General features: G+C 35.1%; 1 protein-coding gene across 6 annotated transcripts in view; it reads left to right on the top strand.

Annotated features, from left to right (window-relative positions):
- Positions 1-24,038, top strand: part of par-1 — a 124,390-nt gene that overhangs the window by 82,427 nt on the left and 17,925 nt on the right. For 4 of the 6 annotated variants that reach the window (XM_072305583.1, XM_072305579.1, XM_072305573.1 and 1 more), the window contains exons 3-15: positions 3,924-4,127; positions 5,263-5,316; positions 6,000-6,048; positions 6,979-7,115; positions 7,512-7,568; positions 8,229-8,364; positions 9,408-9,628; positions 10,302-10,538; positions 10,945-11,143; positions 17,189-17,461; positions 18,033-18,195; positions 19,308-19,409; positions 21,410-21,616. In XM_072305583.1, coding sequence (XP_072161684.1) covers positions 3,924-4,127; positions 5,263-5,316; positions 6,000-6,048; positions 6,979-7,115; positions 7,512-7,568; positions 8,229-8,364; positions 9,408-9,628; positions 10,302-10,538; positions 10,945-11,143; positions 17,189-17,461; positions 18,033-18,195; positions 19,308-19,409; positions 21,410-21,616 — 2,039 coding nt within the window. The remainder of the gene's footprint in view (positions 1-3,923; positions 4,128-5,262; positions 5,317-5,999; positions 6,049-6,978; positions 7,116-7,511; positions 7,569-8,228; positions 8,365-9,407; positions 9,629-10,301; positions 10,539-10,944; positions 11,144-17,188; positions 17,462-18,032; positions 18,196-19,307; positions 19,410-21,409; positions 21,617-24,038) is intronic. The other 2 variants (XM_072305593.1, XM_072305589.1) reach the window with 2 other exon arrangements.

Raw genomic sequence — 24,038 nt, 5'->3', positions numbered from 1 at the left:
TTTTTTTATAACAAAAACAAAATAAATTGAGGAACATCTGGACATTTTTTGAGTCTGAATTTTGCAGCGGCAACTGCACAATTTTTCCTGATTATATGTGCCGTAGATGCTTCCTTCTCTGAAATTTTTTAATGGCAGGAATTTTTTGGCGTTCGTAGTCTTTTGTTACGGAAGAGGAAAGGTATGATGAATTCTAGAATTTTCATGGGAGAAGCCTAAGAAAAGGCAAGACATTTTAAATCTCCATTGTAACTTGTACTCTTGTGGGCTAAGCCATGTTTTTATGTTCAAATCGGATCCAAAATTTTACCTTCATTTTATTACCTCCAAATACACCGCTCTAAATAGCCATAATCGAGCAGATTTTCCATACCGTCATGTTCGAAAGCCATCGCCACTGTTTGTTCTGCCAGCTAGTAAAATTAATTTCAAATTCGGTAATCATTGGAACATCCAATCTGTGGGAAATCTAATTAGAGGTCCCTTCATCCTGTGATATTATTTGTTCGCTCCGATCACCGTTCATTAAAATTGTTTGACAGCCTTACTTTTTGGTCATGGTCAATCTAAGGAAGAGTGTTCATCGGCGCCAAAACTTTTCAAACAAGCCCACAAGTTTTGAAAGTTACGCAATCAAGAGCCAAACTGAACACCGAACACCTGCCTCCATCAACAAATTCTTGTCATCGGTTCCCGTGTTTGCCGATGTACTGAGTATCCCCGGAATTTCTTCTCAGAAATCAATGTCAGTCACACAGTTGTCCCCGCCAACAGGAGAAACTATTCTCGTGCGGCAATGCTGTTGTGCTAAGTAAAAACGCCCTATGAACCTTTAGGCGTTGCCAAATTTTCTTTGATAAAACACACATTTCCTTGTAAACTTGCGAATATCTTTCTTCGATTTTTTCAGATAATTTTGTTCGCAATTTCACCCTAAGTTCCTGAAAATTTCAAGGAAAAATTTTCATAACTTTTCTCACAAGTAAACCTTTTATGGAAGGAAATTTGGCTACTCTCGAATGTTCCTACGGCGTACTTAGCATGAGCGAATGGTCGTTTGCAACACTAGGTTAGCGTATTATCGTGTAAAAATTGGTTCATTTTTGTGAGGATGTTTCTCGAGGAATGGCAGCCTTGTCACCTCTGTCAGACTTGTGTACAATCCCTCGTACATTTTCCTCCTGTAACATCAAGGAGTCGAAGTCATCAGTTGGTGTAATGATGTGACAACGCTAAAGCCCGGTGTCCTCTCTCGAAGCTTAGTGCAGATTTATATTGACGTCAAGTTGAATTCGTGACTCCGCGTTCTCCGGCTTGATGAGAGGCGCAAAAAACGCGAAATCGCGCGCGAAACGCTCGCAACTTCATGGTGAAACGATTTCCGAGACGATGTTCGTGTTGGGACTTTTCCAACAGTCCATGACGATTTTCCAAAATTCTAGGTCTTATCTCCGCGGTATCGGTTCGCACAGTTGATTGCAACTTTACGCAAAATCCTGAGGAATTCATCACCCATTCGTCTGTGCCAAGATGGCGGTTGTTGACATGGCTGGATGTTTTCGTGTTTTTGGCCTCGAGCCTTTCTCGTGGCGCTAAATTTGTCGAGTACATTTTTGGGTTGTAGGTAGTGAAAGTACAATATTCTTGTGTTTGTAGATTTTAAACTGGAAAGATTCGCCGGTTGGTTCATTTATTCCCCCTCTCTTGTTATTTTGTCTCGCTTTTGTGACCCCCTCTTCGAAGGATTACCCATACCTGACATTCAAATCAGTGTAACCATTTTGTTTAGCATAATGCGCCTCTTCTTTCGAGTTGGGTGTTACCACATTATATTTGGCTCCTGAAAGTTCCAAATTATGTCGTCTACATTACTCATTACAGTGGGTCATCAAGTTTGGATAGGTCACAAGATGTTTATAGCCTCATGGCATCTCGCAGTGTAGAGCAGTTGGAAGCTAGCATAGCATTTTTCATTAAGCACTGTCAGTGGGTCCGGTACTTTTTTCCCCGTTTACATAGCATATTATCCTCTTACCATAATGTGCTCAGAGAAGGCTTAGGCGCTCTTTATCAAGGAAAGAAAGAAAGGAAAGCTTCGTTTGAAAAGGATCATTACATTTTCAACTGTCGCCTTCAAACCAGTTGGTCCGCAAGGAACCAAATATTGAATATTGGCTTGGATTTTATTTTAAGGCGAAGCGCTTTCTGCGACTAGAATCGGAGGGATTCTCGAGGAATTCAAGTTTTGAATTTCGCGGGTCTGAAATCTCTCATAGTTGTGCCACTAAACGACGAATCCGAATCTGAATAGTGTTCGCTGAAGGGTGTGTTACATATTTTCTCCTATTCTCTTGTAGCTGTGCTCACCGGAGCTTTCCTCACTCATCGCGCTAAATACGATCAAGTGAAAAATGTTCCCCAAGTGAAATTGATGGACACACCCTAAGCCCATAACTCCAAGTGCGATTGCGGGTTATTTTATTCTGGACTTAAACTTTGGGGGAAATCGAGGCGTTCGTCGCGGAAGACATGGTGAATCGGAACTGGAAGCGGTAGTGTCCAAGGGCTCGTTTTCACGAAAAGCCGGGCGTGGCTTTTCCGCGGTGGACGACCGGTGGCGGTTTTTCGCGGGTCGCGGGTGAAGCGGGCAGGCTCGAAAATGATGGGAACGGTGAGCTACGTGGTGTGGGCGGAGTCCTCGGCCCCCGCTTCCATGCCCTACCACCCGGTGACGGCCCCCGCCCCCCCGGTCCCCATGATGCCCCCTCCGAACCCCATCGGGCCCCTCTGGTTCCACTCGGTGAGTCCTCGCTCAGCATTAATAACCCACTTTCCATTCTCGTCCTATCATCTCCTTTCCACGCGGGAAAATTGGTGCAACAGAAAATCACGAGATCCATGTACCGAGTGCTCTCACTCTCGTCAACTTACATGAATCTTCCTCTGGAAACTAAACTCGAAAAAATTCAAATCACCATTTAATGTAAATCATCCTTTTCAAGGTCATCCGCACCTTTAAGACTCCTCCATTTCTTTTCATTTCATATTGGAAAGATATGAATGCTTGTTCGTTTCGAATTGTGCCCAACCGTAAGGTGTTCAAAAACGTTCATATTTCACAATTAAAGAACCGTAAAGTTTCATATTCTTAGCTTCCAAGAGCCTCTAGGAACTGAATAATCTATATATTTAATATATGCATTAAAAAAGACAAAACCAAAACCCAGTCATCGAAAATTTTCTCATTTTTTGTAAAATTTTCTTTCTGAATTAAGCACTTTGAAGCGAGTTTTTGAACTTCAAGAGGGGGGGGGGGGGGGGCGAAAAATATCTGAAGACGCTACCACCACTTACATTTAGACGTATTTCTGTCAAACGGAACTATGTGCATTAAGACATGAGCCCTGAGACCTGTAATGATATATGCATAACAGGGCTCACGTCATAATGCACATAGTTTCGTTTGACAGAAATACGTCCACTTATACCGCCACTTGTACAGGGAGCCAGAAATTTATGTATCATACTCCCTTGTTAAGCGCAACGACCCTCCCCTCTCCCACCCACATCTACGGAAGATAACGTGAATTGTAGGTACCTATGTCTGTTCCTCGAAAGCCTCCCTTTCTTTTCCCTTCCCTCAAGAACATACTCCTAAACTTAACTATCCGTGTTCTCTCAGGTTCATGTTATTATTTTCATATTGCCTTCATCCATGATGACAAGTATGCAATAGTTCATTTCCTCACTCACTGTTATTCTTTAATAACTCGTGTTGAATCATCCAATCATTTCTTCACAAGGACATGAACCCTTGAGAGAAGTGAACAGTGAAGACGTAATTGATGAAGGCAGGTCATTTGACTTTTTTGGATCTTGGTGAGTCTCCCTCTAATTTGGTGGTCATTATTTGTGTGTTACAGGGTAGTAATGCGGTTCCAATTAACTCAGGAGGGCGATCGTTGATGAGGGATGGATTCCTTGGAGGGGATGAGTCCCCCACTCCATACCGCAGTACCACTAACAACCGAGCCCCTCACATCGGCAAGTACAAACTGCTCAAAACTATTGGCAAGGGTAACTTCGCAAAAGTCAAACTTGCAAAACACATACCCACTGGTAAAGAGGTAAGCTAGTCTCGTTTTCTTATTTCATCATTTTTAGGCATGCACAGTAACCTGTGTGAATCGAAGATTTGATTTGCCTGTCAATTATAATAATAGCAGTATTTTTTCTTAAGAATCAGCCCGAAACTCTTTTCTAATGAGTTTTTCGCTTGTATGGTCAGGGTGTCTACAAGTCCGGAAAATACGGAAAAAGCACTGATTTTTTAAGGACGGTCTGGAAGTAATGAAAAAGTTCGGAAATTCCGCAAGAAGGTCCGGAATTTTTTCATTTTTTTGACGTTTTTGTCGCAAGGTGAGCGAGAAATTCAAATTTTTGAAATTTTTCGAATTTCGTCAATTGAAGCTACTGAAAAAGTACTGAATATTTAATGTGAAGGAGGTACTAAATTTCTTGGGAACATACTGAAAAAGTAGTGTAAAAGTACTGATTGTTGGCCAGCCTATTTTAGTAGACACCCTGCCGGTAAAAGATTCATGCTGAAAAAACCACTACTGCAGATAATATGGACCGGCTACAAGAGAAACGCACCAAAAACGCGTTTTTGGAAAAAATAAGGCCAGAGTAGGTTTGAATTTACCTAGTCTTAAATTTTAATATAATGCTCATGAATTATCACTCGTAATTTAAATATCATTCGCATGTTTCACAGCTTCAGCTGTGTGAAATTTCAACTTTTTTTTAAGATAAAAAGTGGCAAGCAAGGCGCATTAAACATTTTCTCTTTCAATTGAAAGTTAACCTAGGTTACCTGTAGCTTCGAATTTAAGAAAAGTAATTTTACTAAAAAATGTTAAGGAATTGCTCAAGATTGCTCGGTTTTTCTCTGTTCCATAAATTCCAATGACGTTTTATTTCAGAAAATCACTATTTAGAAAAGGAAAAACTTTTAAATCCATTTTAAAATTAATGATGGAAATTACCTTTTTCTTTTAAAGTATGTCAAGAAATGGTCAATCGAAGGAGGAGAAGAACTCGCTTATCATTTTTAATGGCCTTAATCAGGGTAAAACTGGGAAAAATACCAATGCATATTTTTTTGAAGTCTATAGACGCTCGGCCTGTTACAGTCTTCAAAACTGTACAACGTTTTTATTTTATTTTTCCGGTACTTAATTACTTGATTTTTGATTACAGGTAGCAATCAAAATAATCGATAAAACGCAACTAAATCCAGGGAGTTTGCAAAAAGTAAGTACTCCGTTTTCTCAACTTTTTATGTGTTGTATGGTGGTATTTGTTAAGAAACAAAGTAAACAATTTTGGCAACGATGGGCCGAATAGTTTTGGGTGCCGTTCATGAGTTATGTAACGCTACTTACTTTTTGAACAGCCCCTTGAGAACCCATCCCATGCTAATGAAGCATCATTGATTAGACTTAATTCTCCTCTCAAAATCTGTCAAGCTGGGAGGATGCGTACTACGGTGTCCCCAGGAATTCTTGATGGCTCCCTCATAAGGCTGTCGGTATGAGTGAATTTCTTAAGACATAGTTCCAGGCATTTCCTTCAGAGTAACATGATAAAAACTTGTCTCTGTTAATCCAAAAAATTATTTTAAGAACCTTCAGGTTTTGTATGTTCAGAAGCTGCCAAAACTTAGAAGGTCGCAAACTTAAATTTCAATGGAAACTATTGAATTTGATTGGTTTGGCTCCTGAGCAGATCCTGTTTGTAAAGTTCAGCCTCAACATTGAACTTGAGAGAGTGAAATAGTCGTACTATACATTTCAAAGTTGCTTGAGGGAAAACCAAAATTTTGTTGAAATTAAATTGAGAAACCCATTGAATGTAAGTTTTACCTGTAGGCTCGATGTTGTTTATGCTGTGTTTTAAGTTTAATTTCTAATGACCACTCTCTTTCTCTGTTGCAGTTATTTAGAGAAGTTAGAATAATGAAAATGTTAGATCATCCTAATATAGGTGAGTTTTAGTTTTAAGATTTTAAAATTTGTCACTAGTGAAATTGAACCTACTTGAAACCCGTAAGAGCAATCTCAATTTTTTCAGAGAATTATTAGTTCAATCAGCTAATCACAATATAATTGATTATTGACTGGTTACAATGAGACCTTAAGAAATTCTTTTGTGCAATGATTTGACAGGAAGCTATTTGGTCCAATGCGAAGCTTCTACGTTGTTAATTACACTGGTCTCCAAAAGTGTTTATTTTTTAAATGCTGAGGATCCAGTGGTTTATGACTCAGTAATTGTTAATGATGAGTCTGAAAATGGATCAAATTTTTTCTCCCCCACTAATTTTCCAGAAAATCAAGGTTTTCTTCAAGTGAAGGGCTTTTCCGAAGGAAATTCAATTTTCTAGAAAATTTGTGCATGTTAGAATAAAACAAGGTCATTTCCAGGTTTAACAGCTGGAATAACACAGGTAAACATGTATAGCATGATTGAACTATATTTAATGGTGGCATAAGAAAATGTTGAGGAATCCTTGAATGATTATCCTTGTTAGATGTCTTTATACAAAGGAAAAAGAAAACTGAAGCACAAGAGAGTTGGCGGTGTTTGGAGCAAGCTGTACATATTACTCAACGCCTTTTCTTAAAATATTTTTACCTATCGTTATTTTTGGTTTAAAAGCAAGTTAATCTTTGTGCGTTTGATCTTGCCTTCGGCCTCATTTCTCATTTATAATTTTTTTTCTTCCTCTTTCCTCTCCTTTTTTTCCTGTGTGAAGGCGTAAAATGTGGAAAAAAGTGGCATCTCCGTTGAGTCCGAATTATGAGCTTTTCTAATCTATTCAGTTCCAATACTGATGATGATTTTTAAATTCTCTTGTCATTTAATCACTTTTAAAATGAATCTTACTCTTAATTTGTTCTATTTTATTTTCAGTAAAACTATTCCAAGTGATAGAAACGGAAAAAACACTATATTTAGTAATGGAATATGCTAGCGGTGGAGAAGTATTTGATTATTTAGTGCTACATGGGCGAATGAAAGAAAAAGAAGCTAGGGCAAAATTTCGGCAGGTGAGTATCACTAATTCTCATATATTAATTTAGCGCAAACCATTACATTTAATTCAGTGGCAGTAAAAAGCCTCCTATAATCTTGCTACAATAAAAAAGAATGAAAACTTAGATGATTTCATTTTGAAGGCACCTAGACTTTTTTATTAACTTTTTTCATTTTTTTTTCTGTACTCAATACTCATTATTTGCCTTAAAATCAAATAAAATGCTAGTATATTTTTTATCTTCGGACCTGATTTTCAAATTCATTTTATGTACATCATTCTTCACACAAAACTTCATAATATTATCAGTTTAAGACATGCCTTTTATACATGGCAAAATTTACTGTTTTTCTCTGAGCTATCTCACTTTATACCTTTGAAAGCACAAGTAATATGGTCTTTGTTACAGATTGTTTCGGCTGTACAGTATTGTCATCAAAAGAAAATCATACATAGAGACCTGAAGGTAAAATTGTCTTATCCTACCTCTTTTGTTTTTCTTTTTACTTAGATTTACTGTCAGTAAATCCTTGTTAATCAATGTTAGGATGATCCTTGAACTGTGCATTTATGTATAAAGCAATAATTAGGCTGATTCGGACATGCAGTCACGTTTCTTTCATAGAATAACGTTAACCCACTCTGCAAGAGCAAGCTAACCTCACCGATCACGGTTGCATGACACCAGGACTGTAGTAGTGGCCTAAGACATGAGACCTAGCAATTGTTTGTGCTGTGATTGAGATCAAGCACCTGTAAACATGGTAGAAACGCCTCCCCCTCCTAAGGTCTGTCAGATTCAGGGCCTTTTATGTTCTTCATCTCATTCTAGACCATGTAGATTTCACTTTCCTTTAAACAAAAAACCAAATAGAAAAAGAAAAGTGGTACACTATGACTGAAAATACATTTTTAAATATTAGACCGTGTCAACTTACAAGACTTTATAACCAATATTTTGATTTAAATATCAGACTTTACTTTTAGTTCGGTCAGTGAGGATTACATTATCACTCCCTACAAAACTTGTGACTGTAGCAGTTATGTCTCAACTTTTATTTTTTTCAAAAAAAAAAAAAAAAAACAATAATATTTTTTTCATCTAATTTTAATCCCTGTTTTCCAGGCTGAAAACTTGCTGCTGGACAGTGAGATGAATATTAAAATAGCAGATTTTGGGTTTAGTAATGAATTTACGCCGGGTAATAAATTGGATACTTTTTGTGGTAGCCCACCTTATGCTGCACCGGAACTTTTTCAAGGTAAGTAGTTATTTTTCAGTTTTTTCGATGATGTATGTTCTTAAACATGGTTGTGAAAATAGCAATCCCGATTAATATTTTATTGAGATAGTATGGCCAAAGCATCGCAATAGTTAATGTTTTTTATTTAGTATTACACTCATTTCCCACCAAACTGTGCGCATGCAAGTATGCACGCACATTCCTGATTTATGATGTCTACTGGTCAACGATGTATGATCATTGGTGTTAATCGGAATCACTAATGCTTATTCACTTGTTTGTTGTCATCAATAATTTGTAACACTTGTATTTAATTGTATCTGCTTGTATTTTTGCACGTGTTATTGATTTATCTAGTTAAAGTAATCCATATTTGTTAATAAGTGCTGAAGATGGGGCACGATGCCTCAAAAAGCTTCCATAAATTGTAAGTAATTAAATAAAAAGCACTCATTGTCGCAATGCTTCGGCTGTACTATCTCAATAAAATAAAAATCTCAATAAAAAGATGTAAGTTCTCCAGAAATCTCTCATTCTCATCTATCTTTTAGAACTTTCATCTTAGAATGTACTATTTCCATTATCATTGTTGATACTACAGCAGAAAAAATATAAAATGAGAAAAATTACATCATTGGCTGTTTTTTTAAAATTTATTTACAAGGTATCTCAATATAGAAAGTTTTTAGCCTTCTTATTTTTTTCTAATTGGCCACTCAATTTTTCCAAAGGCTTCCAAACAGGGAATTTCTCATCATCCTATAAAAATTTGCAACTTGACATTCATTGTGTAATTTGTAACTTTTAACAGGTAGCTTTCCGATTGATTTAAACTGTCTCGCATAGAATTTTCACTTTTTTTGCCTGACCTATGAATCGTGTGACCAAGAAGTCTCAGGACCTCTGGAAGAAATTATTGTAATGTGCAATTGGAAGGCTCATACAATGCGCCTAATAAAAATGTATTGACCTTGACTGTGTTCGAAAAAATAGAGCATGTATCAAGTCATACTTGTATCCGTCTTAAAGTTATCATTTTTAATACATCTTTTATTTTCCAGGTAAAAAATATGATGGGCCAGAAGTAGATGTATGGTCATTAGGTGTGATACTTTACACGTTGGTCAGTGGTTCGTTGCCATTTGATGGCTCAACTTTACGAGAACTTAGAGAAAGAGTTCTTCGTGGAAAGTACCGAATCCCTTTTTATATGTCTACCGACTGTGAAAATCTTCTTAAGAAATTTCTTGTATTAAATCCTGTCAAAAGAGCATCTTTAGAAGTAAGTATCGTTTTTGCTGATCATTTTCTTTCACTAAAACTTCATTAAAAAATTGGTATTTTTTATAATTTCTTTGAGAGTTGTCTAAGTGCTCAAAATTTCCACTTGATCGGAGCAGTTTTCATCAACTTGGTTTTTTAAGCTTGAAATGTCTTTGGAACGTTTTATTTCTTATCATGCCAATATAATTGATAAGTGTTGAGTGATGATTTAGATAAGGAGGATCTGTCTTCACTACAGAGATTGTCATAAATACATACTTAATTTGTTGTTCTGTTTTTTTTTTTTTTTTTTTTTTTTTTTTTTTGCACCTTAAGCCTTCCACGTTTTGAAAAATTGATCTCGCCAGAAGAAACGTCTGATCAAAGTCTCTAAAGGACATTATTTAAATATATTGCTTAGTGTCTATAAAGTAGGCAAGAATAGGTAGAGTAGCACTGTTGGATGTTTTGTCATGTATGCTGTCTTTAATCTTGTGATAATTATGTGCAGACAGAAGAAGTATAAATTTTTTTCAGCCATGACTGGAGATCTGAACTGAACTTCAATGCTCTGAAATATTCTATTTTTTCTTTTGAATGAAAAATATTTAAATTAAAAGCGTGGCTTCTGTTATTTTTCTTTTAAATAGAAAATATTAGAGTGACTGATTTTTTTTATTATATTAAAATAGTCTCTTACTGGTTTACCCGGACAGAATATAATGAAAGACAAATGGATGAATATGGGCTATGAAGAGGACGAACTAAAACCCTATCAAGAGCCTGAACCAGATTACAAAGACCTGAAACGAATAGAAGCTCTAGTCGGCATGGGTTACAGTAGATGTGAAATAGAAGACAGTTTAGCTCAAGCAAAGTACGATGATGCATTTGCAACTTATCTACTACTTGGAAGGAAGTCAACAGATGTAAGTTATTTTAATTACGTTTACCTCTTAAGTCTTTTTTATTAGTTTCATTTTACATCAGTTGTATGTATGAGGCTGATTTTTCTGTATTTATAAGTCACTGAATTGGTCGTTTCCCCAAGCTTCTGTATAAATCTCCATGAACATGGAGAACCTCTATTTTACCGAGGAGACATTACTTAAGAGAAACAGTACACCGGAATGCCATACTTCAAAAATTTCACATGAAGTATGATTCTGACAATTTCATAATTAGAGGCAAAAGAATTAATTCCATACTTAATTTGGCACCGTAATTTATCAAGTCCTCTTCTCTCATTATAGCAGGCTTTTAAAAGTTGTGAGTTAAAAAAATTCATTTCGTCAAATTTCTTATTTCAATTTTTATTTTCATGCACCAATGCAGCCGGAAAGTGATGGTTCAAGATCAGGTAGTTCATTATCATTACGAGATATCCAACCAGGTGGAACGGGAAGCGGAGGCGGAGTCACCGCAACGACAAACAATGCTCAGTCTCCTCCACATAGAGGTGTGCACCGATCTATTTCAGCGACAAATTCCAAGCCAAGTCGGCGGGCATCCTCGGGTGGAGAAACTAATGGTGGTGAGACAAATAACTCTTGCTTAGCGCTCTATTCTGTTGCACGCACAGCTATTTTCTCCATTAACAACACTCACACTTCCTTTTGGGTTTGCTCGCTTGCATTTTAAAGTTATGGAAAGCAATTGGATCAAAATTGTGAGATAAATGATCTTACGTCTGAACTTTTTCTCATTTGACTGTCAGTTGAACCAAGTCTGAAGTTCTGACCTGCATTCATTGTGTATATGTGTTTTTTTTAACTGAGAAGTTGACAAAAACTTTTCAAGATGAAGTTTTCTCATGAAAAATATTGGAGGCCAATTTAAAGCAGAAAATTGGCAAATACGCAAGCCCTCTTAATTTTAGTCACGCCAAGTGGCTCATGAATTAGTCATGAGTGTTCATCCTCAAAGCTTGTTCTCAGACTTGCATCTAACAGAAACTTAGTCGATCTTCAAACTTTCGCTCAATCTTTGTATCTATTCACATGTATTGAACAAAGAATATAAATACACCAGATAAATTAGAATTTTCCATAATCCTTGAAAAATTGGGTTAAAGTTAATAGTTTCAAAAAATTGTCACTAATCATCCATCATGGCAGAGATTTCCGTGCAATTCACAAGAATTGTTTTTCTTGGTTTTTCCTTTGATGATTCATGTGAAGGTCACTATTGGAAAAGCCATCCTTTTTAGTTCTTGTCAAAGAATTTGATCGGTTCCCCCCTTTCTTCAAAGAAACGTTGATTCATTTGCTTTGCATCTCTTCATTTTTAGCGGTGATTGTACATGTTCTCTTTAAGTTTAATGCTTTAAGAAAAAGCTTTTTTTTCCCTGAAGTAGCTTTGCTTTGAATCAGTTCTCCAGGTAGCAGATCTCCCAAGATCCTATTATCAATAAGTCCCTATTTCTTCACTTGGTGCCGGTTCTATGCAGGAGGTCTAAAATGCTCTAATTAACTGATTGTTCTCTAAAATTTGTTTTCGACATCCATCTAAGTTTTTTAAATATTTTCTCTCGATTTAGTGTGGTGGATGAAATACATTAATAATTCATTAATAACTGACCGGTAAAGCAAACAAATGTTGATCTCATGCTGATTTTTCTTCTCTTTTTTTTGGGGGGGGGGGGCGTTTACTATTGTAATAACTCTTTTTTTCAATTCTCCTTTAGGTTAATTCAATCCTATTTAATACAGTAATAAATCATGGGTCACTAATGATGTTGATCAAAACATTTAGACTTACTTTATTTGGGGGTTTACTTTTGAGCATTTTGGCTTTTACTGTAGTAAATACTTACAGTAATGGTTGGACATGGCATATTTAGTGCTAGGAGTATGAAAGTATTCAAAGAGAGAAGAAAAATTTACCAGATACTTAGAGACCTGCTACAGATATTGGTGTGGAGTTTGGACCAGAGGACTCTACTCATAAAACAATAGAGTGAGAGAACTGAGATTAAAATAGTAGAAAGACCTTTAGATATCAGCCGTTATTGATCCCTGAGCGCAACCATAAAATTTTAAAGTTAGCCATCACTGATTCCCAAGTGCAACCACAAAATTTTGAAGTACAAGTTGTTTTTAGACACATCTCAGTAAAGCTTGTATTCTATTCCTTTAAATTTGATAAGTCGGATAATTTAGTTTTCAACTCTGCCTCTCCTTTACCTACTTGCCTTTTTTCGTTTTTCCTCTTTTGTTATGCAGTAAACTCATCAATAGTGGTATACTGATTCTCGGTTGGAATTTTTTTAATTATTGTTCATTTTGAATTCGCTCTCTCGAGATTTAGTGTTTGCTCTCGATATTTAGTGTTTGCTCTCGAGATATAGTGTTTACATAACATTTTAAATCTGTGCCATGCTCAAAACAGTAACTAAGAATTTCAGTAAAATCTGGCGGTGTTCTGTGCTGGAAAGATTCTCTCTCAAATCTTAAAATGCTTTTGAGTTAAAATATAATAAGCGTTTTTCCAAGTAAATCAAGACTGTGAGATTTTTAAAGTGTTGTTAGCCAGTCAATTATTACCTTATCGTTCTTTCCAATTTTCATTTTAAATTATTTTGTGTGGAATCCCTTTTAATTCTGAAGTAGTTCATTTTCAACCAAATCTTCCTCCAGAAATGCATAATTTTACTTGTGATCAATTTTCATAATGTAAACTTTAAAAAATGTATTAGCAGTAGTTACTTGAGGGCAATGTTAGCTGTCTACAGTTCTACAATTCTATTACCCAAATAAAAAAATTCAGAGAAGATAACTTGGCTGATTTTGACTCACATGGTGACCAGTTTTTGTTGGCTAGTTTTAAAGCAACAAGAGAGGCCATGAAAATTTTAAAATCAAATCCAGTCTAACAGCCAAAATTCTAACAGAAAACCCCTTAAGACTTCTCTAATTTTTTAAACTTAATTTTACAAATCACCTAATGGAGCCTGTTGGTTTTTGTTAATGGTTGAAATAAGTAAAAAGAGAAGATCATCAATTCTTTTTTGCATGATTTTGTTGACGCTTTGACGTACACTAGTTTGCAAGAATGAAAACCTTTCTTGGTGTGAAAGATGAGCTCTCCTTTTTGAATGCATAATTTATTCCTGTTTTGGGCCCCCATAGAACTTCCTTTATCTCTTTCTCTTTATTTTTATTTTTATTTTCATTTTTTTATTAATCATCTCAAAGCCTATGACACAATTATTTTCACTGTTCTTGTATTTTTTTGAATTGATTTAATGAGAAATTTGAGGGAACTATCCAAACTTTTAGTTTTGGAGTCTAAAGCATTCTTTTAATATTTTGAGGTACGATTATCATGATCAAAGTCAAGTGACTTAGCAAAAGAAAATATTCTGACAGTTAAGTTAATTTATTTGTCATTTAAGCCTTGTTTTGAACATATTAATTGTTCGCTCTGTCATTTTCATTCAGAAAAATATGGATAAGTGAAGTTTCATTCTTTCTTCCTTTTTCATAACTACATAATAATAAGGTCAAAATTTTAACCAGTCAAGCAGACTCATTTACAGTATGATCAATGAAATGATTTTCCTCTTTATCAATTTTTGTTTATTGATTTTTTCCCACTTTCTTTTTTACACTCATCATTTTAATTTTTCTGTTTTTTTTTTTTGTAGGCAACATCCATTTTGCCACTTTGAACAGCTATTGTAGAATTTAAACCTATATACTTTTTTTTTCCTATTCATTTTTCATGGTGTAGTTTCATTTCTTTTAAAATAACCTGTTTCATGTACGGCATCAGAGTTTTTAATTTCAACCAAACATCAGTTAAATTAAGTGATCAGCTCAGAATTTCAAGACTTTTGACAGTCCATAACCTAAAGTAATTCTCAGTCCACCTTACTTTCTTCAGCCCCTGTAAAATCTAACCAATATTATTTTCAACATCTCATTTAACCATTGTTTTAAAAAGACAAAAACATTCAGTCTATCGCATAGTTCTCATATCCTCCTATCCATTACTTTCTCGATAATCCATATGAAACCTCTTTCTTCTTTATTTCAACCATCGATTTTGTTACACCCAGAAACTGAAGGTTGAAAATTCTCCCAGCACTAGCCACCCTCACATTCATCATCAGCACTTATTAAATTCTTTAACTGCATCAGAAAGTTATTAGTGTCGCTAGTTATTATTTTTAATTCTCTTACTGCATAAAATTACCTCTCGTCTTTTTAAATTGTGTTCCTATTTTATTCTAGTCTGCACACCTTTAATATGCGCACTTGGTGTCACAGTCGTCTGTACATAGCTTTTGCTGTTTAGCCAATTATGTTATTTGTTAGTATTGTCAAGTTACGTATTTACTACATAGGTTTTTTTTTTTTATTTATTTATTTATCTATATTTTCTAATTTTGGTTAAAATTAACAATCTCAAAAATTGATTAATGGAATCACTATAAATTAATGATGTGAGGTTCTTTATAAACTCACTTATACAACTTGAAGTCTATCAAGGACAGTTAAACAACTTTACCCTTTGGGATTCTCAAATACAAATACGAAACTCTCAGCTCTACCCTCTACAATTTGAGACTCTCTAATGGAGAATCTACAATTGTACCAAGGAATAAGATTAAAATAAATAGTATATTTTAGTTAGCTTAGCTTTAGCAACGATTCTGTCTCGTCAGGCTGACCACGAGGCTGGAAAATGAAAATTTCAAAAAAAGAGGGCAGAAATTCAATGTGGGGTGGAAAATACCAAACATTTACAACACATCTACTAATGGTCCAAGATTTTTCGTGTTTCAAAATATGAACATTTTGTTTGAAGGGGTTATTCGTAGAACTATGCAACAAACTTGCATGAACATTAAGAAAATGCAAAAGGAATGTCCATCAGGTCAGCAATTGTGCGAGTGTTATGTTGCCCAGTTTAAATCAAACAAATTTCTTTCAAAATACTTAATTTTCGCAGACGATTCAGAGCAATTTTTAAAAGGTTCTTACAATTTTATGGAAGGCTTTAATAGACAGCCTATTTTATTGCTCAATCAAGTTTTAGTGTTCACACAACTCATGCTTATGTTTGGACCAGAATTCTCTGGAACAAAATAGTAAGGAAGGATACAAGGTTATATCTGAATTATTATACTGTCCTGTAGATAGGCCCAGTCTATTAGTCTTTGTCCTCGGTGGCTGTATTTTGCTTAAGGTTTTGGCGACTGATCCATAACTGTTCTCTCATTTTTATGCAAATGCTATTTGAACAGGTGGTTTTAGGTGGTTCTTATTTGTATCGAATAAAGATCATTGGTCTCAGGAGTAGGTTTGTCTGGACAGTTATTGGAAGGCATTTGTACTGAATCTACAAATTTTCAAAATGGACAGGAGAAATGACGATTTTTTGACGACAAGTTCCGTTGACATCTTACACCTCTGTGGATGTCTTGTGCAAAATGTATTTTTGCTCTGGAGAACTACGAGCTTGATTCACTCTTAGAATTTATCACCATTTTGTGCCTTAAGATCATTCACTCTCTTTGGTTGCTGCACTCGCTAGATATGAAGCACAGGAGCAGCTTAACTTTTTATTTGGGTGTTGGTTTACTTGCTGCTTAGTTTAACCTCTGATAAAAGTTTCTTTGGGTTTGATTTGTAACATGAATCTTGTTAGTTTATGAAGTAATGTAGGCAGAGGTAAAGTCAAAAAAATGATGTTGTCCTAAGATAAGCCAAGCCAGAATTTATTATATTTACAAATCATTGAAACTAGAAGTTCGTTGTATGTTTGTGTGAAGACTAATTGTAAGACAAATGAAAGAAGTAATATTTAATTTCGCAAGCAATTTAAATATTTTAAAAAACTCTAAAAAGTGTTTGTTAGTGCTAGGTTTTGCTATTACATTTTAAATATTGTTTGTAACTTTAACGAAAGGCACAGATTATGAAGGAATGAAAAGAAGAAAAAAATTCCAAAAGCACAATATTTTTCAGGCTTCCAAAAATTTCAAAAACTTATCACTGCAGTGGTTTCATGCCTTTCCCCCATGCATCCAGCACATGTACATTGATGCCCCAAATTATGTTCTTAGCTACTTAAAAATTCTCTCATCCTGAATCCTACTTCTTGTAATTATGCTTCTTGCCACAACCTTCACCTTGTCTGCTATATATATGGGAGAACAACCTCTATCTCCTTGTCATGTAAGATACTTACCTATAAATTCTGATGCTCAAACTGATATCACCGACCAAATGAACTCCGAACCAAAAAAAATTCTTTCTACAGTAGCTTTTTCAAAGTTCAGCCATAATCACACCATCTCTAGAACTGAATACAGTTTTAAGCTGAGGCAAGTTTTTCACCTATCAATCAAAAGTAAAATTTTCAGATAATTTGTTTACTTGAACTAAAGTGCGGAGGAAAATCTTGCACAGTTCTGATAGTGAAAGAGTTAGCTTGAGCTTGATTCAGTGGAATTAGAGATGTTTTGATGCTAGGGCAATCTGGGATGCTGCCTACATATGACCAATGGTCAGCTTAGTTGACGATGACAACTTGGCATTGTGTTGGTTGTGTTCTGATTCCCGTGTAGGTAGAGGAGGTGTTCAACTGAGCTTGATCCCAAATGCACTCATGATTTACAGTAGATCTCTTCTTCCAGGAGGAGTACCCATCAACACAACTAATCATAATCACAACCACAATAGCACTACTACCGGCAGCAACTTCAAACGACAGAATACAGTCGATGCAGCAACTATTAAACAACAATACAATGCACGACCCAATAATATCAAAGCAAATCAAATTTCAAGGTCTATTAAAAATACTGCCAACGCACGAACTAATGATACGGACACAACGCGTAAGTACTCTTTTTCTAGTAATCTTCCAGTCTCAAGCTAGCTGAGGGTATCCTTGATAACATCAGCTATTTTTTTAACAATTCTGTTCATGTTTCATCTCAGCTAACAATAATATCTTTTCCAGAGAAGACTAGATAATTGTAATGCCACATCACTAGAAAAGCTTCTCAACTCAAAATGCATGGTTCGCAAAATGTTAAGGAACCAAGAATCATATTCTCATTTTTTTAACGCATTAGGAAATTATAAATTTCAAAAATTGAGAAAAATTCTTTGATCAGGGCAATTTTTATCTTAAGGGCAACTGTCAGAAAACAAATGCTCTGATCATCAATGAATCAACTAATCCAAAAATTTATACTATTCAATAATTTAGCTACTGACCCAAAAAATAATCTAGTTATAGAGAAAAGAGGGAAAACAAATGCTAGAAGTGTCCTCTCAAATATTTTTAAAGCAATCACTACTTGTTTTTAATTTAAGTCCATCATCCAAGACATTATTATTACTTGGCCAAACTTTTCATATGACCTTACTTGTATTAAATCAAAATGCTGCATTCTTTTTCAGGAGAATGGAGTCCTGGTAAACCAAGAGGGGTTAGCAAATCTAATACAATGACTGGCAATAAACCTCTAACTGTAGGTGGCTCAGTTGGGAGAAGGAGTTGGATATCATTTGAAGAAAAAGCATCTTCCAATGAAAAAACAAACACTGCTGGTGATAGCGCTGGGTATGTACTCATAGTATGGTGAAAATTCCATTAGTTTCTCTTTAGATCTTCGGTGAAATCTGAACAGTGCCTTTTCTATTCTGATCTATGTTCATTCACAAGGTTGATTCTTGTTACTCTTTTCTCTCTCTAACTTTATAACCTTTCCTCTCACACAACTTTGCTTTTGTCGAAGTCATTGACTGGGGCTCATTTCTCAGGTCCTTCCCCCTAATAGATGAATCCCTTTCAGGACATTTCCTGTATTCCAGATTTTTTACCTATGGATGTTAGCTGGTTGAAAAGAAATAACTAAAACAGGAATTCAAAATTTTTAAGGTTTTTTTCTTCTTTATTGATTCTGAGATATTTTTCTACACTTAATTAAGCCAAGAACTGACCTGTTGCTTATGAATTTTGCATTGAATTTCTCAAGGAAAAAGTACTATTCAAATCTTACGAGTTTGAACACATTTCTCATGCAAATAAATGCATTCCTTGTGAAATCCGTTGTCCTCTTAGTCAAGCCAATGCAATTTTTCTCCATGAAAAATGGAAGTGGCGGGCATGTAAGGATTCCTTAAATTAGCAAAAATTTTAAGGGTAGTCCATTGGGACTCTAAATTTGGGGAACTGTTTGCGGAGCATCACTTTTCATACATGAAGGTTCTGTCAACAGCTCCCCTCTTTTTAAGCTCAGGATTTTGCAAACAATAACTTCCAGATTGGTAGTATTACTGTCCAAAAGACCCAATTCACTGACAGCCTGACGTCCAGCTCAATGTCTCAATTAATGCTGCTGCTATATTACTCTTCTTTAATTTAAGAAGTCGTTCAAAATGGCTATTAGGAGTGCACCTGCAACTATATCTCCAATTTAGCTCATGATTTAAAGGAAGCTTTATTGTAATGCTTTTCTCTTCAAGAGCTAAATTGAAGGAAATCTAAGTGTAAGTCTAAATGTCCGTTTTGAATGATGCTCTCTTTTATTTGGAATGAATGCATTGCTCTTGTACGCTCCCAACAGTTTTTAGCAAATTTACTTTTCTTGTATCTTTCTTTCCATCTAAACCTTCCTTTTTAAACTCATTATCTTCTAATCTCTAGCATTAATAACTTTTGGTATTATATAGTGTGGGTGGTGCTGGTGACTCTCTGCGCGTATCTAAAGGCCACATCAAGTCAGCATCAATTTCATCTGCAGACCCCTCTAATGACCCTCTACATCAAGCAAGGTAGCTTTTCACCTGATACCCCTGTAGTTCCTCCTTTGGTTTTTAATCAATTCCCATGTGTGAGGGCCTCAATTTTGTGTGTGTAACTTGATTCCGTAGTTGGAGCTATTCTTTAGTCGTGGAAAGTTATAAACTTCACAAGTTTCTGTAGCAAAGTATTGTAAAGGGTTAATCATTAGACAGTGAAGATGAAGTATCACAGGGAATCATCAGAAACTAAGTCAAAATTTTGTCAGAAGAAATCTGCAACAAGGTGTTTGTCATTTGGGTCTTGCACCAAAAACTACACACGACACTATGCTTTACATTTTTGTTTCTCCAAGTTGTTAATATATTCCAATCACCATGATTTTCCTTAGGATATTATTTTTCTTTGCTTTCTGTTTTTGCTGAGGCAACCTACGATTAAAGTAGGTAGGCCTTGGTGTAGCTGAAAATATAGTACATACTGCTTGTCCTTGATTACTTTTAATCACATATATGCCAATTTAATCAGGAACATTAAGTAAATGTTAGGAAGTTAAATTAACCCAATTCTGTGGAATCATTGCTGAATGTCATAATGTGTTCATTTGCCCCAGAATGCCCATGATGTTTTTTCGTCTAATTTCAGGCGATGGGTTGAGAAAACATCTATTGATTTTTTAGCAGATAGATACTCCAAATTTTAGCTCGGGAAGTCCCCAAAGGTTTATTTTAAGAAACTTGCAGTGTAAAATTCTTCAGTGTTTTTCTGACAATCATATGTTTGGACTCTAAAATGGGTCATTTGGTCATTACTTACCGCCTTAGTTCTTTTCACAAAGAGAGACATGTGAGGACTGGCTATTCCCAGTTGCCTTAAGCTATGCTGCTTCAAGCTTTCACCGTATGGAAGTCATTTGTTGAATGAATTGGCGGTAGTGGAAACTGCCAAAAACTGAATAACCCTTTTAATCACTAAATAAAATAGTGCTCATTAGCTAATTTTTAAAACTCCAAACCTCCAGGAGTCTTAAAAACCAAAATTTTCATATGATGTAAAAGTGGACATTAAATTCAGTTTTTGCATGAGCCAATTCAATTAATCAATTGAATTTCTCTTTTCCTCTTTCCTCTTTACTATATGAATGTGACTATGACTGTTCTTGAATTTTAAACAATTTTCCAAAAAAATTACATCTTTTTCTATTTAGTTGCATGATTTTGACTCTTATTTATAAATTAAAACTTGTGTCTTTCTTGTATTCATAATTTTGTCTGGTGCTTAATTTTTCTCAAAGTGGGGCTTTTGTAAATTCTGTTTCAATTCATTTTTAAAAAGCACTTCTAATAGACGGAGTCTTTGGTTTTCCCCCCTTTTTTTTCTCCATTTAATTAAATTAAGCTGATGAAAATTTTAAAATTGCCCAAAAATATCATTGTATTTAAATATTAAACTCTTATTCAAATGGAAAAATATTACACCAGCAGATCTTGCAATTTCACCCGCAGATTTGACTGTTCTGTATGTTTCCATCATCATTGGCAATGTTCTGTAATGTACAACCGATGAACTCACGGTAAAAATTATGGAATTGAGAAACTTGTTGGAATATTATGTGTATTTCTAAAGCTTTAGCCATTTTAATAGTCTTTTCGCATCATTGCTCAAAACCTAGAAAATACAGGACATCAGCTCTCCTCTCTTGTCTGTGTTGGTCCTGTTTTTATCAATTACTTTTCTCCGCTATTGTGAGTTTGTTGAATTGTAGTTCAAAAGCAGCTCTTTACTTTTTACTTGAAGAGAAGTGAGCGTACCTCAAATAGATCCTAGGTTGTCTGCTAAAATTTGTCCTTGCATTTTATGAGGGGAAAAAAGGAAAGAACGAAAAGCAAGTGAAATAGGGGAAGGCGGAAATTTTGTGTCCTCAAGATGTTTTTGTTTCAGTGAAGAGATAAAACTGCCCTTTTCGAGAGGTTATCTTATAAATAATGATCAATTGGAAATAATTTTGAACTTTTTTCCTTTTATATTACAGTACAAATACGGGTAGAGGTCCACCAGTTTCTCCCGCAGCCACAAGTAGGCAACCTTTTCCCCGCAACATACCATCACGTAGCACATTTCATAGCGGTCAAAATAGACAACGAGGCGGTTATGGTGGAGCTTCTCCTACTTCTGCCCCTCATGACGCATCTGCTCGTCCATCTATCTTTGCCAAGATATCCTCAAAATTTTCTAAACGGTGAGTTCACAATTTAATTTTTCACATTGTTGATTCGTAGTAAGTTGCTTTTTTATTAGTTTTGTTGAATACTATTGACTGGTCACCAGTTTTCCACCTAATCCTGTAAACATTTTTAATTCTTCATCTTCCTTTGAATTGAAACCACTAAGGGTCTAATGAAATAGGGCCATAGGAAAGTTTAATGAAATAGTGCCAAAGCAAAGTCTAATGAAATAACACCAAAGCAAAGTTTTAAAAAATATTTGATTATGATTGCCCATAATCATCAAACATTGAGCTGAAAAAGGATTGAACTTTCATGGAGGGAAGGGTATCAGTAAAGCAATTTATTTCCTTTAAAGTGAATTTAATTTCTTTGGCCTTGCAAATTTCAAGAAACTAATGAATTAGATTCAGTACAGATGAAACACAGCTTAAAATATGGAGAGGGGATAATTTTGTTCTGAATGTGCGTAAGCCCAATTGCCGCGTAATTCTCAAAGGGAATCAATACTGCGTTATAACTCCGCATGTAATAAATCACCCAAAGTCCCCACACTAAGCCTCAAAGCAGTTCTTTTTCATTTTATTTTCTCTGTCTGTCAGTCGATTTAAATTGATAGAAATTGTAGAAGTAGCAGCTCAGATTCTCACTGTAGTTTGTTATTTGAAGCATGCACCTTGCACCCGTGTGTAAACTACTCGTGATTAATCTTATCAATAGTGCCCCTGTTTTTTTAATGTTTGATCGTTTTTGATTTTTGAAAAATTGCTCAAAAACTGAAAGGGAAGAAATACTGTATTTTAGTAGTGGTACCAGAAACAACTTGAGGCACCATGCAAAACGAATTCAGAATACTGGATGTTTTGGTTGGAATAAAGGGAAAAGTAGGAAAAATAATCATATAGTCAGCAAATACAAACTTCCGATAAAGCATCTGTAAATTCTTGCTTTAGTGCCCCAAAATAGAAGAAAATCCAATTAATGGTTCAGCTTAATTTGATGAATAAAGTATTCATCATCAATCCTCTAATTGAAAAGGAGGTATGCACTTAGTAATTATATCCATGGAATAGAGTTACATTCCTAGGGAATTGCTCATGGAATGTTCAGCAATGCACTCACTCTCAGTATCTTCCCAATAGTTTTATACTCCCTCCTCCCCTCTGTTTTCTTCTTCTTCTAATCTCTGTCTTCAACGGCCCTAAGTTCATTGCAATTATTTTACTGGACAATTGAACTGAGTTAAGGAGCTAAAATCTAATTAAGAAGTACCATCCTGAATTTTAAAATTTTCATTTATAGTAGTCATAACTTACAACAAGGAAGGAGAAGAGGAATTTGTCTCTTATTTTGAAAGAAAATTGCGAAATGCATACATATTTTAGAGCACTGTATATTTTCTTTCCTCAATAATAAATTTAAAAACAAATATTCAAAAATAGGAGTTGAAATGTACCGATGGCATAAGTGCAAAACAACATATGTCAGTTTGCCAAATTGCAGACTTCCTGTAATACTTAATTTTTTCTGTGGAAAACTAGTCAATGTAATTTTTTCAAAACCTTTTGATTTTTCTTTTCTAGTGGCAGAATATTTTATATAAATTCATAGCTTTAATTTTGGCTCATTTCTCTTTGAAAAAATAAAATAGGAACTTTCTAAACCGTAATGGCAATACGCTGTTTCACTTTGTTTATCGGTATGTACTATATCAGGTTATAGATAGAAAGGAGCCTCTAAACCTTTTTCTATCATTTCAAGCTTGATGAGAGTGGTTCTGCTGCAATTAATCTATTTGTGCATCACAAAAGCAAGGAACTTCGTCTTAGTTGACTCATTATTATTATGTCTAGTGGTCAATCTTGAATTGGAATTATTAGATCATCATCATGTTACAAGACCAGCATCCAAAATTTATTTCTCTGCTCACAGGGGTATAATTTTTTTTAAGAATCATCTGCGATATTTTCCTTATCTGACACCAAAAATCTTCATTTTGTATCCCCTTGTCTCTCAAACCCTTCTAACCTTTCAATTGTAAGCCACATTCAACCGCCCCCTCATTTAATTTTATACCGGTTGTTCTCACTAAGAGCCTTTGACTTGAGAATTCAAGATGACGATGACTTGTCAAGGTGCCTTTAAATTCATAACTTCCCAATATTTTATACCAACCTGCTTCCATATGTAGACTCATCTCTTCAAATGCAGTTACCAGTGCTAGTTGAGCTCACTTGTGAAGGGTCCCTAAACATAAGACACAAAAATTAAAAGATCAAATTTAATATCAAAAATCAATCAACTTCTCCCCATTAAATTAACGTAATGTTATTTTTTCGAAGGGACCATTTTTCATTTTTCTCAATGTATGACTATTCTACTGAGTCTTTTATTTTTTATTCCTCATCGACTTCTGCATACTTTAACATAGGACTC

The sequence above is a fragment of the Bemisia tabaci genome, chromosome 1 (genome assembly GCF_918797505.1).
Source record: "Bemisia tabaci chromosome 1, PGI_BMITA_v3".
NCBI classification, from domain to species: domain Eukaryota; kingdom Metazoa; phylum Arthropoda; class Insecta; order Hemiptera; family Aleyrodidae; genus Bemisia; species Bemisia tabaci.
This window is presented reverse-complemented; position numbering and strand designations above follow the sequence as displayed.